At 46.0% G+C, this 15,055-nt stretch overlaps 1 protein-coding gene across 3 annotated transcripts in view; it reads left to right on the top strand.

The window, feature by feature from the left end:
• Positions 1-14,795, top strand: part of LOC124556701 (1-acyl-sn-glycerol-3-phosphate acyltransferase alpha-like) — a 713,163-nt gene extending 698,368 nt beyond the window's left edge. For all 3 annotated transcript variants that reach the window (XM_047130675.1, XM_047130677.1, XM_047130674.1), the window contains one exon: positions 14,266-14,795. In XM_047130675.1, the coding sequence (XP_046986631.1) occupies positions 14,266-14,435 (170 nt within the window). In that variant the 3' untranslated portion in view covers positions 14,436-14,795. The remainder of the gene's footprint in view (positions 1-14,265) is intronic.
• Positions 14,796-15,055: the final 260 nt, after the last annotated feature.

Here is a 15,055-nt window from a genome sequence, read left to right as displayed (position 1 = left end):
AATATGTGTTCCTGTTGGCTTTACATATTTTCCATTTACAACCATCAGTGAAATCACTTTTGCATCATGGAACATATTATTCTTTATCTGACAGTGATAAGCATCCAGTATTACAGAAAAATAAGCCTTTCAACTGACTATTGCCCAGACAGGTTGGCCATTGACAATACCATCAATTTGATGTCCTCACATCTTGGTGACTGTTGTCCACAGAGGAGTTTCATCCATGGCAGCCTCATCTCCATGGATCACTGCCTCACTCAGTTTTCTTGAATTTGGCAGCTTGGTGAGCAGCTTGTACCTCTGTATAGTGATGGGAAACAGCTACTGTGTGTTGGGGATTCACCTCATCCAGGGTATAGCTATGAGCTTCATGACACTGGTTGACTATAATGGTCTGTGGTGGACTGGTGTGAATAGGACTGTACTGATAACTGGCACCCTGTGGCATAACAGTCATTAAGAACTTGTCTTATTTTCCTGTAGTAGTGCACAGCATGTCCAGGAGATCCACAATGAAAACAGATCAGCATGTTGTCCTCCGTCCTCCAAATGTCTGTTCTTCTCTGGGGCATTTTACTTTGTAGAGAAGTTGGTACCAGAGATCGAAGCACCTCATCTTCAAAATTCTTTATTACCTGATGACATATGGGGTGAGTGCTAATAACCACTATCCCTTTTGTATTCAGTCCAACATTTCTGGCTGCTATATACTGCTGCATCTCTTCTGTCACTAGCTGATGTATGTGAAAAGTGAGGTGATGACGATCTTCAACAGCTGTGACAGGGACCACATTTGGGAGTGGCTCATACCTCCCTCATCCAATTCTTTTTCTGTTGTATTTCCTCAATGTGCAGGCTTCAGTTGATGAATTCTTCTGTTGTTTCCTCAATATGCAAGATTCACTTGATGAATTCTTCTGCTGTTGTGACATCATTTACCAGAAGGGCCTGGATCATAGTTCCTCTTAAACATTGTTCCATTAATTAATTGGAATTCTCCTCAGGTCAGTTTCTCCTCCGTTAAGTCTCCCATGGTTTTCACAGTTGCTTGGTACTTGTCTTCTGTGACTCCTTCCGTAAAATGTGAGATTCTGTCAGATTCTGTCATATTTGGATTCACAATGTTGCAAAGGGCCAAAAATTCTATTTGTATGACTGTGTCATTTCATCGTGATGTTGAACCCTGCTCTTCAGTTTTTCTTCTGCTGAATGGAGTTTCTGCTGATTGTTGTCAAATGTTTTGTTCAGTTTGGCCTGGAATTTGCCCTAGCTATTGAGCTTCAGTTCACTGCTTTTGAACCACTGCTGAGCTGTACTGTCCAAAAAGAAGTACACATTGACAAAAGTGATCATGCCATCCCATCTGTTGCATTTGGTGACTCAGTCAAATCCTTTTAGCCATTTCATCAGGTCTAGGCCGGCATCTCCAGAAAACACTGATGGATTCCTGATGTGCATCTGACTTAGTACTGGCTTGGAATCCATTGGTCTCCAGAATATGTGGACCATGGGAACAATGTACTGCTTGCATTTCAGTTCCTGTCCACATAGGTGACAGCTTTTACATTGCATAATTAGAGCCATGATGATGATGATAATGATGATGATGTAGATGTCTTGAAGTACCTGGCATCTCCTCACATAATGTCATTTTGAAACCACAATCAAGACCAAATACGAAATCAGAGTTGTCAATGAAGCACAGCACTTAGAACTAAAAGCACATTTATCACTGAAACCAACATACAGCCAGAAAAGAACTGAACTCCTGTGCAGCTATTTATACAAACACCAAATATTCTATAATATGCAGTGATTATAAACACAAGATATTTCAAGGACATTCCATCAATGACAAATACTAAATACAAATAATTGCTGGTAGTCAAGTTTGAAGTGGTGACCCATAGTACACTAACCAGAAATGCTAAGCACTATGTCACGCTGTGTACTTGATAGCCTGTGGCAATATTTAAGTTATTTAAAAGACTAATTATGTCAAGTCAAAAAGGCTATCTACATAGGACAGAACAAGGCAGGAACATGATGATATAGGGCCAGCTAGCAGGAAGCCTACCACCTTGCCTACCCTGTGGATGAGCTGCAGGTTCTCCGAGCACCTGCATACTATAGGGCAGAGATGAAGTAGCCTGGTGCAAAGTGTTGTACATGAAAGTCAAAGATGCAGCTCTATGTTCTGATCAGGTGCACTGATTTAATCTGTTTGAAAGTTTCATTGCAATATTGAAGGTGTGGCTATAAAATAATGGGACTATTGCTCTAAAAGACATTTTATTTCAAATACACACAGATCAGCCAGAACATTATGATCACCTACCTCATAGCCAGTATGGCCACCTTTGACATGTATAATAGCAGCAACACATCATGATATGGAAGCAATAAGGCCTTGGTAGATCGCTGGATGGAGTAAATTCCATGGAGGGCCGGGGGGGGGGGGGGGGGGAGGGAGGGGGGGATGATGCTATGTTCAATCACATCATAGATGTGTTTGGTTGGGTTAAGATCTGGTGTGTTGTGGGGCCAGCACATCAATTGAAATTTGCCACTGTGTTCGTTGAACCACTCCATCACAATCCTGGCCTTGTGACTTAATGCATTATCTTGTTGAAAAATACAACTGCCATCGGGAAACATGATCATCATCAGCTGTGGAGGTCCATCGTTAAGAGTGTTCAGTGCACTTGTACTGTGACCAGCATTATAATCTGATGTTAGTTCCGGCACAATTTGCCTCCTGCCCTGTTTTACCAGTTCACCCAGCCTATGATGTCTGACAGCTGTAATGAGGGTGGCTACCCAGCCCCATGATGTCTGGACATGATTTCACTTGTTTTTCCCAGTGTTGAAAACACTCACCACAGCATTCCCTGAACACCTGACAATTTGTGCATTTTCCAAAATGCGCATCCCAAGCCAAGCCATCACAATCTGCCCTCAATCAAACTCAGATAGATTACTTGCCGTTCCCATTCTACACATGGACAGATAACTCACTGATACTACACACAGTATTTGTGTGTCTTACAAACAGTTATTCCTCGCCAGATGACACTGCTATTGCCTGGATGGGTTTATATCAATAGTAGGTTGGTGGTCATAATGATCTGTCTGATCAGTGTTCAAATTTAGTTTTTGTCACCTTCAATACACTCACCTCCTCTATCTCTGTAATGCTACATGTAAATTTTCCATTAATGGGAACAGTGCTGGAAACCTTCCTCTGTGAGCTCCTTGATGAGGCATGCTGTTTTTCCTTTAGCTGCTTCAACAGACTAAAATCGTGTTCCTTTTAATACAGATTTGACCTTGCGGAATAGATAAGTCACATGGTGCTGGATCAGGCCAATAAGGTGGGTGGCCTAACACTGGAATGCTTTACTTCTCTAGAAACCTTTCAATAGACAACGCCCTATGAGCCGATGCTTTAACTTCATGCAGAACCTATGACTTGTTTTTCCAAAATTTGGGTCTTTTTTTTCTTATTTCCTCATGGAGTTCAGCAAAAGCCTCAAGTTAGTAATGTTGATTAATAGTTTGGCTTTCAGGAACCCAGTGGAGATATACATTTCCATGAATATTGAAAAAAATTATCATCATCGTTTTGAGTCTCAATTTCCTCATTTGAGATTTTTTATCTTCAGTGAAGTTAGACCTTCTAGTTCATGTAGTGGCATCTAGTTTCTGGATCATAAGTGAAAAACTAAGATGTGTCACATGTTATCACTCTTGGCATGAAATTAGGATCAGTTTCAATGATATTCAAAGTGTCAGTACAAGTATTTTCACAAGCTTCTTTTTGTTCAGTCAAGACAATTTCACATACAGTTGATTTATTTTAAACTGGTTATGTAAGGCTCGCCTTACACATTCTTTGCTGTGTGGAGTGGCTGTGCAGTTTGAGGCGACATGTTGCGGACTGTGTGGGCCCTCCTACCGAAGGTTCGAGTCCTCCCTCGGGCATGGCTGTGTGTGTGTTGTTCTTAGCATAAGTTAGTTTAAGTAGTGTGCAAGTCTAGGGACTGATGACCTCAGCAGTTTGGTCCCTTAGGAATTCACACACATTTGAACACATTCTTTGTCAATTCATACAGTTTCAGCAATGAATTGAATACTGAGCTAATGGTCACATTAAATCAGATTACCTACCTTTTTGATATTTTCATCTGTTTTTGATATTGAAGGGTATCCTGGGTGTGAGTCACCTTCAATATCTTTTCAGCCATCTTAGAGAAACTTGAACTACTCACAAATTGCTATACATGATATGCAGTCTTTGGCACACACTTCTTTCAGTAAAAGATAGGTTTTATTAGCAGTTTTTCCAAGTTTCATGTGAAATTTAAAACAGTTCATAGCTCTATTATTACACTTATCATTTTTCTGACAAAAAAAAAAAAAACTACAGCTCTTACACAAACAAAGGCCACTGCCACATTAATTTGTCTACAGACACCAGAGATACTGCATCTGACTGAGAAGGCTTCATGCTTAACAGCTATTGAGTATTCATCTTTGACACAAATGTATTTACTCTGTCGCAGCATCAGTCCTGTTATTTTATGGCCACACCTCATGCATTCAACTTCATAATGGAAGTTTCAGTCTGGAAACATATTTGATGTTTGAATACACAATACAATTTCAAAGATTCTCAGGCACAAGGACATAAACAAAATATGTATAGGAATGTCTCCACACTTCTGAACACATTAAGCTTACCGACAAACAGTAGACTCTTCACATAATGAGGACAGAGGGGGGAAAAAACATAAGGAGGTTACAAATAAAATGCAGAACATAAAATAATAAGATTGAAGAAGGGTCTAGCAACAGGGAATACTTAAGAAATACATGGTAGATAGAGATCCTAAACTGACACCCTGTTAGACACAGCAGAGGAAGCAGTTACACCTGAGGAAAACGGGAAGTTTCCATAATCTTTTAAAATACATAAACGTATAGAACAATATCCCATTATTTGGAGAGGGAGGGGGGGGGGGGGGGGGGAATCTGAAGTCCTTCAAGCAAGTTCTCGAATTTGACATGCTCAAACCTATCCAGAAATTTTTCACACTGGAAGAATACACCACAAGAAATGCACTGCAAAATTTTTAGCTACTAAGGTGCACTTCAGATATTTTTTTAAAAATGTTAAAGATACTCATTTTAGCCACATGAAGAACCACTTAAAGAAGTGATTTGTACAGCCGTTCCTGCCTAGCTGCAAATCAGTGAATAACCATACACAGCCATGACAAGAGAACATAGGGCATGTAACACAAAGTCCAAAGTATACACAAACAAAATTTAAGCACTTGAACCACACCAAAAATGGCTCAAATCACTAATGTTTTGAAAAACTTTCAGTTCACACTATCAACTAATTGTTGCAGAAATAATTGTTAAACAAATGACTTCCAGAAGAGAGAAAACCAAGACAGTGTATGATGTTACGCTACAGATGATTTTAATCAGTTGATATTTTAATTTGTTGATGTTAATATTTTGTAACAATTTCTGTAGTACAGTTCTTATGATAATTTTAGAACAATATATGTTTTACTGACAATGAAACAGTTTCTTCGTTCAAACAAATTTTGGGCTTGCAGCCGGTCATCATTCAATACCTCGCACAACTGGAACCTGCCAGTCATCTTCAGGTGAGCCGTCGCAGACTGGCAAAAACCTCCGCCATTCTGGAATATATAGCACGCTGTAACTATTCTGCGCATGCATCAAAACTTGATAGATGGACCATACTGCCCGCCGGTAGTGCCCTTGCTGGTGGAATAGCGGAACTCGGTCACCCTCTGCGTTGCTGTTTGCCGGGGCTGTCGGTGCACTCTGTCGTCTTCAATTAGAGCAAATCATGGAGATAATGGGGTTCCATGCACTGTTCAGCTGGTAGTCACTGTCTTGGTTCAACAGGTTTTCTGCCAGTCATATTTCTACGGATTCTTTAATAATGGACTCCCCGAAAGACATTGCTGTGCACAAAATCCTTGTTTTCTCATACTCCATTGAATGTCCAGTAGAAATACAATGTTCAACAATAACAGACTTGCTTGGCTGCAAAAGGCGGGTGTAATGTTGATGTTTAGAGCAGCATTCTTTCACAGTGCGTGTGGTTTGACCTACGTAAGCCATACCGCATTGGCATGGTATCTTGTAAATTCTGGCCTTTCATAGTAACATATTGTCCTTAACTGATCCCACAAGGTCCTCCATCTTCGATGGTGGGCGGAAAACCATTTTTACCTGAAATTTTCGGAGGATTCTTGCTATTTTAAATGAAGTGTTGCCAACGAAAGGAAGAAAAGCTAAAGATTGTTGCAGCATGTTCTACTCTTTATCCACTTCCTGCTTCTTAGTTTTAACTGTTAGTGTCTGTTAATCTGCAAGATCGAATACCCATTTTCACTGAATACTGTCTTCAGATGGGTGAGTTCTTGAGGTAAGCTATCTAGATCTGAGACAGTATGAACTCCATGAACAAGTGTTTTAAGCACACTTATGGTTTGCGATGGGTGATGGCAACTTGATGCTTGCAGGTACAAATCAGTATGAGTGGGCTTCTGGTGAACTGAATGCCCTAGAGAACCATCATTCTTCCTTCGAACCAGGACAACCAAGAAAGGCAAACAACCATTTTTCTCTATTTCCATGGTGAACCGGATGTTGCTATGAATGGAGTTTCTACTGGAATTTTGATGATCTAACTCACCATGTGGACAGAGTGCCCCCTGCGGATTCGGGGGTAAGAATAGGCCCGCGGTATTCCTGCCTGTCGTAAGAGGCGACTAAAAGGAGTCTCAAACGTTTTGGCCTTCTGTGATGGTCCCCTCTTGGGTTTGACCTCCTTTTTTTTTTTTCCAAATTTCCGTTGTTAGTGCGTGCCATTTGGGGAAGGACACCTTACGTGGTGTTTTTCTATTGGTCCATCATGCTCCACCATCTTGCATGTTACCTATTGTCGTGTGGGGGGGACTACGCCCAACATCTTCTGGGTTGTCTCCTTCTCGCCTTGTGCGCACTCTTCTTCTTAGCGCCTACGACAACTGTGGACCCTTCCAACACCTACAATCCAGCACGGTAGCCAGTCCGTTGTGGTGGGGTCGTCATGTACCCTCTTGGTGGTAGCCCCCTGACAACGCAGGGATCGCACTACAGATGCCAGAGCTGTTTCCTCCTCATGCATGCCCAGGAGTATGTGCCCATCTTGTCTGGGGCACGGGGACTACAGGCAACGGGATATCAGCCAGGTACCCGTTGCTTTGGCTGGGTGGCGCCCTTGGGGAGAGCCCTCGTTCGGAGTAGGTGGCATCTGGGCGGATGTGGCGCAATGAAGCGCAATAAATCACACCAAGCTGGTGGTCGCACGGCCACCAGCGTCTCTAAGCGTGGTAGAGTCGACTTTGATGCTGCACAATATGACCCTCAGTCGTTCCCCTTGTTGGCTGCACCATGGGAGGGACGCCAATCTAGTGCCAAGCGGGAGCCTTACGTACCGCAATACCTTGTCTGCAGCAGGACTGATGGTGACTCCTTTCTTATGACGAACCCTCTGTTTTTTGTGGAACACCTGGAGGATAAGTTTGGGGAAGTGGCGGGGTTGTCTAAAATGAGGAATGGGTCCATCCTCCTCAAGACGTCCTCCCCAGCCCAGTCACGAGCGTTGCTCTTGTGCGATAAGCTGGGTGACGTCCCTGTTACCGTCACTCCCCACAGTAGCTTAAATATGGTCCAGGGGATTATTTACCATCGTGACCTCTTGTTACAATCCGATGACGAGCTGAGAGCCGACTTGGAACGACGTGGTGTCCATTTTGTCCGTCGTGTACGTAGAGGGCCCAAGGCTAACAGGGTGGCCACCGGTGCCTTTATCTTGGCCTTCGAGGGTGATGTCTTGCCCGAGAAGGTCAAGGTGATGGTTTACCGTTGCGACTTGAAGCCATACGTCCCTCCCCCGATGCGGTGCTTCCCGTGCTGGAAGTTTGGGCATATGTCCTCCCGTTGCCCATCCAGCGCTACATGTCGAGATTGCGGACGCCCCTCTCATCCCGATTCTCCATGTGCGCCTCTGCCTGTATGTGTCAACTGTGGGGAGCACCACTCTCCATGCTCGCTGGATTGCCCCGTTCTTCATAAGTAGCGGAAGATCATGGAATTTAAGACCCTGGACCGGCTTACTTATCGAGAGGCAAAACTGAAATATGAAAGGTTGTATCCTGCTTCCATTCGACCATCTTATGCTGCAGCCACGTTATCGTCGCCCACGCGAGCGACGGTTGTCGCCTCATCTGTGCCGCCTTCAGTGGGCCCTCGGGGCCATGTATCTCTGTCTGCCCCCCTCGTGTCTGGGGGCAAGCCTTCCTCTGTTGCCCCCTTAGCAGTTGGGGGCAAACCCTCTTCTGTCGCTCCCCCCATGCTTGCTTCGGGAGTGACATCTGCTCCACAACTGGGAGGCTCGATTCCTCCCCCTCCTTCTCCGCCGGCGTTGCCTCCGCCGGTTCCTCTCTCGCGGAAGGGGTCCCTCGGGGCTCTCCCTTCCTCCGTTTCTTCTCCTTCCCAGCCAGATGTCAGCCAGTGGCTGAAGGTTCCGCCACCTGCTGGTCGTAGGGCTTCTGCGTCGTCGTCAGCCTCCGACACTCCTTCAGAGAAGCTCTCCCAGCCCTCTCACCCTAAGGGCCGACGTGAGAAGAAGGAACGGCATGTGTCCAAGAAGACGGACGTTCCGGCGGTTTCAGCACCGCCTGCTGTACATAGTCCTGGCTCCGGGGATGAGGTGGAGATCCTCGCCTCTGCCCCGGATCTCGCCCTCACGGAACCCTTGGGGGCCTCTCCTATGGACTCAGCTGACTCTCCCCCAGTGGCGGCAGTTGGCTCTGAAGCGCTGTCTGCCTCTTAGTCGCATTCACGCCCTCCCAGTCCCTTCCTGCTTCCATTCTCCAATGGAACTGCGGCGGCTATTTCCGCCACCTGCCTGAGCTCCGGATGCTTCTGAGTGATTCCCCTGTTCTCTGCATTGCTCTGCAGGAAACTTGGTTTCCTGCACTGCGGACCCCCGCCCTTCGCGGTTATCGGGGATACTATAAGAACCGTGCTGCCTGTCAACGAGCGTCAGGTGGGGTTCGCCTCTTTGTTCACCACTCTGTCTGTAGCTCGCCAGTACCCCTTCAGACGCCTTTAGAGGCAGTTGCTGCCAGGGTTGAGCTCTCGCCGGGTATTACTGTTTGCTCTGTTTACATTCCTCCGGATGGGGAGCTCCCCCGACATGTCTTGGCTGCGCTGCTGGCTCAACTCCCGCCACCATTGCTGCTTCTGGGCGATTTCAATGCCCACAACCCTCTATGGGGTGGGACTGTCTCTGATGACCGCGGTCGGGCCGTGGAGCATTTGTTGGCTCAGCTCGACCTTAGCCTCTTGAACACCGGTGCTCCCACGCATTTCAGTGTTGCCATTGAGTCTCCCCCACAGGGTGACATTGACGAGGTGGTCCGTGTTTTAACCACGTCCATCATTTCAGCGGCTGAGGCTGCCATCCCCTAATCTTCTGGCCTCCCTCGGAGGAAGGCTGTACCCTGGTGGTCGCCGGAGATTGCTGAGGCTATTCGCGACCGTCGGCGGGCTCTCCAGCGTCATAGGCGGCACCCGTCTCTCGAGACCCTCATCGCCTTTAAGAGGCTCCGTGCCTTGGCCCATCGTCTTATTGCACGGCGTAAGCAGGAGTGCTGGGAGAGGTATGTCTCATCCTTGGGCTCCCATGTCTCCCCCTCACTCGTGTGGTCCCGGATCCGGCGGATTTATGGATATCAGACCCCTATGGGTGTCCCTGGGCCCTCCTTGGACGGCGCTGTCTGCACGGACGCTGCCGCCATTGCTGAACGGCTTGCCGCGCACTTTGCTCAGAGCTCTGCGACTGCATCTTATCCCCCCGCCTTTCGCTCTCTAAAGGAGCGAGCCGAGCGGACGCCGTTCTCATTCCACACGTGTCATTCTGAAACATACAATGCTCCTTTCAGCGAGAGGGAATTCCTCGCTGCCCTCGCCGATTGCCCTGATACAGCACCAGGCCCAGACTGCATCCACGCGCAGATGCTGAAGCATCTCTCCAGGGACTGCCAGAGACACATTCTCGCGATATTTAATCGCATTTGGAGCGAAGGCGTGTTCCCGTCGCAATGGCGAGAGGGTGTTATTGTCCCCATCTTGAAGCCCGGTGCGGACCCACTGGCGGTGGACAGCTATCGTCCCATTACCCTCACCAACGTTTTGTGCAAATTGCTCGAACGTATGGTGGGGCGGCGTTTGTGTTGGGTCCTTGAGTCGCGCGGTCTCCTCGCTCCATCCCAGGGTGGCTTCCGTCGGGGCCGGTCTGCAGTGGACAATTTGGTGCGGCTGGAATCTGCTGTCCGTACGGCCTTTGCCCGACGTCAGCATCTCGTTGCTGTATTTTTCGATCTGCGGAAGGCGTATGACACCACACAGAGGCATCACATCCTCGCCACGTTGCATGAGTGGGGTCTTCGTGGTCGGCTCCCGGCTTTTCTTCAAAGCTTTTTATTGCGCCGCTCTTTCCGGGTGCAAGTTGGTGCCACCTCTAGTTCATCTTATATACAGGAAAATGGGGTCCCGCAGGGCTCAGTGTTGAGCGTCTCCTTATTTCTAGTGGCCATTAATGGTCTGGCTGCAGCAGTGGGGTCGTCGGTGTCTCCTTCTTTGTATCCCGACGACTTCTGCATCTCATTTAGCTCCACGACTACGGGAGTTGCCGACCGCAGGCTGCAAGTCGCCGTTCGCAAGGCAGCATCATGGGCTCTGACTCATGGTTTTCAGTTCTGTGCACCCAAGACTCGAGTTATGCACTTCTGCAGGCGTCGGACGGTCCACCCTCATCCTGAACTTTACCTCTACGGCCACCTGCTTGAAGTGGTGGACACTTGCCGCTTCTTGGGACTCGTGTTTGATGCCCGGCTCACATGGGTTCCTCATGTTACTCAGCTGAAGCAAAAATGCTGGCGGCATCTCAACGCCCTCCGCTGCCTTAGCCACATGTCTTGGGGTGCAGATCACTGCACGCTGCTGCAATTGTACAGAGTCCTTGTGCAGTCCCGGCTTGATTATGGGAGCCTGGCCTATGGGTCTGCGTCACCCTCAGTGTTGAAGTTATTGGACCCCATACACCACTGTGGGGTTCGGCTTGCCACTGGCGCTTTTCGCACTAGCCCCGTGGATAGTCTACTGGTGGAGGCCGGGGTTCCCCCGCTGCGGATTCGCCGCCATCGTCTGCTCGCCGACTATGCTGTCCACGTGCATTGCTCGCCAGGCCATCCCAATCGTCGCCTGCTTTTCCCTGCCATGGTCCTCCATCTGCCCGAACGGCGACCTAGGTCTGGGCTTTCCGTAGCTGTCCGCATCCGGTCCCTGCTGTCGGAACTGGGGTCATTCCCTCTTCTGCCTCCCTTCCGGGTCCGTGCACCTATGCCTCCCTGGTATTTGCCCGGGCCGTCCGTCCGTCTGGACTTGGTGCAGGGACCCAAGGACTCGGTTCCGCCTGTGGCCCTCCGTCGCCGTTTTCTTGCGCTCCTCGCCTCATTTCCGGGCTGTGAGCCTGTCTACACTGATGGTTCCCTGGTTGATGGTCGCACTGCCTACGCTTTTGCTCATGCTGCCCATGTTGAGCAATGCTCCTTGCCGGCTGGCTGCAGTATTTTTACTGCAGAGCTGGTGGCCATCTTACGTGCTCTTGAACATATGCGTTTCTGCTCAGGTAGGTCCATCGTCATCTGCAGTGACTCCCTGAGCAGCCTTCAGGCCATCGACCGCTGCTATCCCTCTTCTCCTCTGGTGTCCTCTATTCAGGAGTCTGTTTCCGCCATTGCCCGTTCTGGTCGTTCGGTGGTCTTGGTTTGGACGACAGGTCATGTTGGCATACCGGGGAACGAACGTGTTGACAGGCTGGCCAAAGGGGCGATCGACGCCCCAGCTTTGGAGATCGGCCTCACAGTTCGCGATCAGTAGCTGGTGTTGCGCCGTAAGGTGCTTGGGGTGTGGTCTGCTGAGTGGCGAGGCATGACGGCGCCTAATAAACTGCGGGCTGTCAAGGAGACGACCGATGTGTGGCGCTCCTCCCTGCGGTCTTCTCGCAGGGACTCTGTTATCCTGTGTCGGCTGCGCATCGGCCATACATACCTGACGCACGGCCATCTTTTGCGCCAGGAGGACCCCCCCCCCCCCCCCCCCTGTGTTAGTGTGGGTCCCGGCTGACGGTCGCCCACATTTTATTGGAGTGTCCCCGACTGCGCACCCTTCGGCAGTCTTTTAATCTCCCGGGCACCTTGCCTTTGATTTTATGCGACGATGCCTCCATGGCTGACAATGTTTTACATTTTATCCATGGTAGTTCCTTTAATGGTTCCATTTAGGGGTGTCCTGCTGCTTTCCCTTTGTGTGTGTCTCTAGTCCTCGAGTCTCTCGTTTTTGGTTGCAGATTTTAGTGTGTAGTCGGTTGGTTGACTCTTTCCCTTTTTTGTAGTCGTGGTCAGTCAACCAGTCTCCGGCCGTCTTCTTTTCTTCTGTTTCTTTTTGTCTGGTGTTCATCTGTCCTCTTCGTGTCTGTTGTGTTCGTTACCGCATTTGTGTTCTTTTAGGGCCTGGGGGGGAGTATCCTTCCCCTTGGGGTTTTATCTGCTCCGCGCCTTAATGTCTCGCCTGTTTTTGGAATGGGGGACTGATGACCTTAGCTGTTTAGCCCCCCTTAAACTTCCCAACACCCACCACCACCACCATGTGGACAGAATTTGGCATGATATCCCTCAACTTTGTAAATCTGTGCCTAGCCAAATAACTGCAGGCATAAGGCCCAGAGGTGGACCAATGCACTATTGACTTGCTCAATTTGTGAAGATTTTTCTCTCGAATAAATCATCCAATGTTTCTGAAATTGTAATAATTTGTTTTTCTGTACAAGTACATAACATCTAACAATTTCAGACCCATTAGCCTAACTCCTTCATGGTGTGCCTTTTTTCATGTTAGAGTGTAATATATAGCTTTGGATCTTGTGGAAGTAAAGTATAGTGTGGACAGGAAGATTGTCCAAAGAAATTCCATTAGCAAGTAGAAGGAGTCCAAAAAACAGATCAGTGATCATGTAGGATTCAGTGCATAAGGTAAATAAAAATTAACAGAGTTGTTAATGGACAGTTGTGGATTTGGATCATTCTCATAACATGAATGTGCTGCACTACAATGAGTCAGAGAGCAGATTCTTTTTCACAAGTTAGGCGGGAGATTATCAAGAGAGTAGACTGTCAATAGAGGCTTAAATTGCTGGTGTGACATTTCAGAAGATCAAAGCTGTATAAAGTTGTGGATCAACTGAATTAAAGCAGTCAACGAAATCTATACATAAAACTTGTGTATTTGTCCATCTGTAATGGGATGGAAGTGTGAGAGCTTAATTGAAAATTACTGTATTAACAGTAATTAAATTTATTTTGCCACCTTTTACCCAGTGACTAGATTCAATTCCTCAACTGCCATTCTAGGATCTTTCTGAAACTGTAATCATTTGTATTAATAGGCAGAAATCTGGTAATAGAGTGGTTCATAATGTTGATCCTTTAGTTTTTGATTGTCAAAAAATCTTTGTTGGTGTGATAAAATGTTGTGTTGAAAGCAATCCAGACCTCATGTTTTCTATTCAGTTATCCCTGAAGGCATGTGTCATATCTGTCAGTTATTGCTGTATCTTCTGTGTGGTAATCAATCAGAAGAACCTCTTTAGCATATTAGAAAATACTTATGTACCATCATTAATTAAACAAATCAAACTGATATCACAAAATATTGTAAATTGTATCTGTTGAGCATTCACTCTGCAAGTTCATTAATTACTACCCTTCTAATTAACCATATTTCATGTCACCATATGTCACATGTAACATCCAGAACCACTCCTACTTGTTGCTTTATTAAGGATATGAGCACTTCCTTTCCAAATTTGAGACAAATAAATCATTATTCTTAAAGTACTGATTCTAATGTTAGTGTCACACTCTTCCATCACTGTATCAACTAATTAGTTGTTGTAGAAACAAATCTTTACTTCAGCTTCTTGCTTTGAATTGTAAAATCAAGCTTACACTGAAAAATAATGATTAACTGTTTGATAAAATTATTTAGTAATGGTACTTTCCTTTTTGCCATATTACATTTTTCTGAAAAATATTTCAGGTCGTGTCATCATAAAGACATTGCCTCCAATACCAACAGCTGGTTTAAAACCTGAAGACATTGATTCACTGGTTCAGACAACACATGAGCTGATGTCACAGGAATACAAGAAACTTTCAGGAGAAGTTTTATCACAACTACCAACAAACTACCCAGGACTTTGCTACTAAATGCAGATAATGGTGTCTGCTCCACATATGGTGGAAAACATTTTTTCATGATATTTATCTCTGTTATAATGTGTCAGTATTTATTTCATATTGTCAGTGTCTGTAATAACAGTATGTTGTAAACTGTGCCAAACTTTTGTAACTGTTATGGGAGATAAATTTCTTGTAAAAATCTAGAGAAAATGTGGCATTTGACTCCCATAGCATCATTTGTTGCAAAACATTACTGTGCACTATTGTTTCTACAATTCATGATTTGGTGTACTACCTTGTTATTCAAAGAGCTATTTAATTTTGTTACTCAGAATTTAGTTTTGTTATTCTGAATTAAATGAGACTGACTTTGTGTACTTTTCAAAAGTTTAATTTATTATTCTTAACTCCTTTGCTATAGATACCAGTACTTTACTGAAACTTCTAAATGATATTGTTAACACCCCATAGAAAAATTTTTAACCAGAACTCTTCGATTTCATGAACTAGAAAGGCATTGTTGATGGGATTCATGTGCTGAGAAATAGACAATTTTGGCCATTATTTGTTTAATTCCAACAATCACTTAGGGTTATGATCAGATGATTCAATATCCACCCAAGGTATGTTAGAAAAGGGGACAAAAC

This window comes from Schistocerca americana, chromosome X, assembly GCF_021461395.2.
Source record: "Schistocerca americana isolate TAMUIC-IGC-003095 chromosome X, iqSchAmer2.1, whole genome shotgun sequence".
NCBI classification, from domain to species: Eukaryota; Metazoa; Arthropoda; class Insecta; order Orthoptera; family Acrididae; genus Schistocerca; species Schistocerca americana.
The sequence above is the reverse complement of the archived record's forward strand: the minus strand, read 5'-3'. Positions and strand labels throughout refer to the sequence as shown.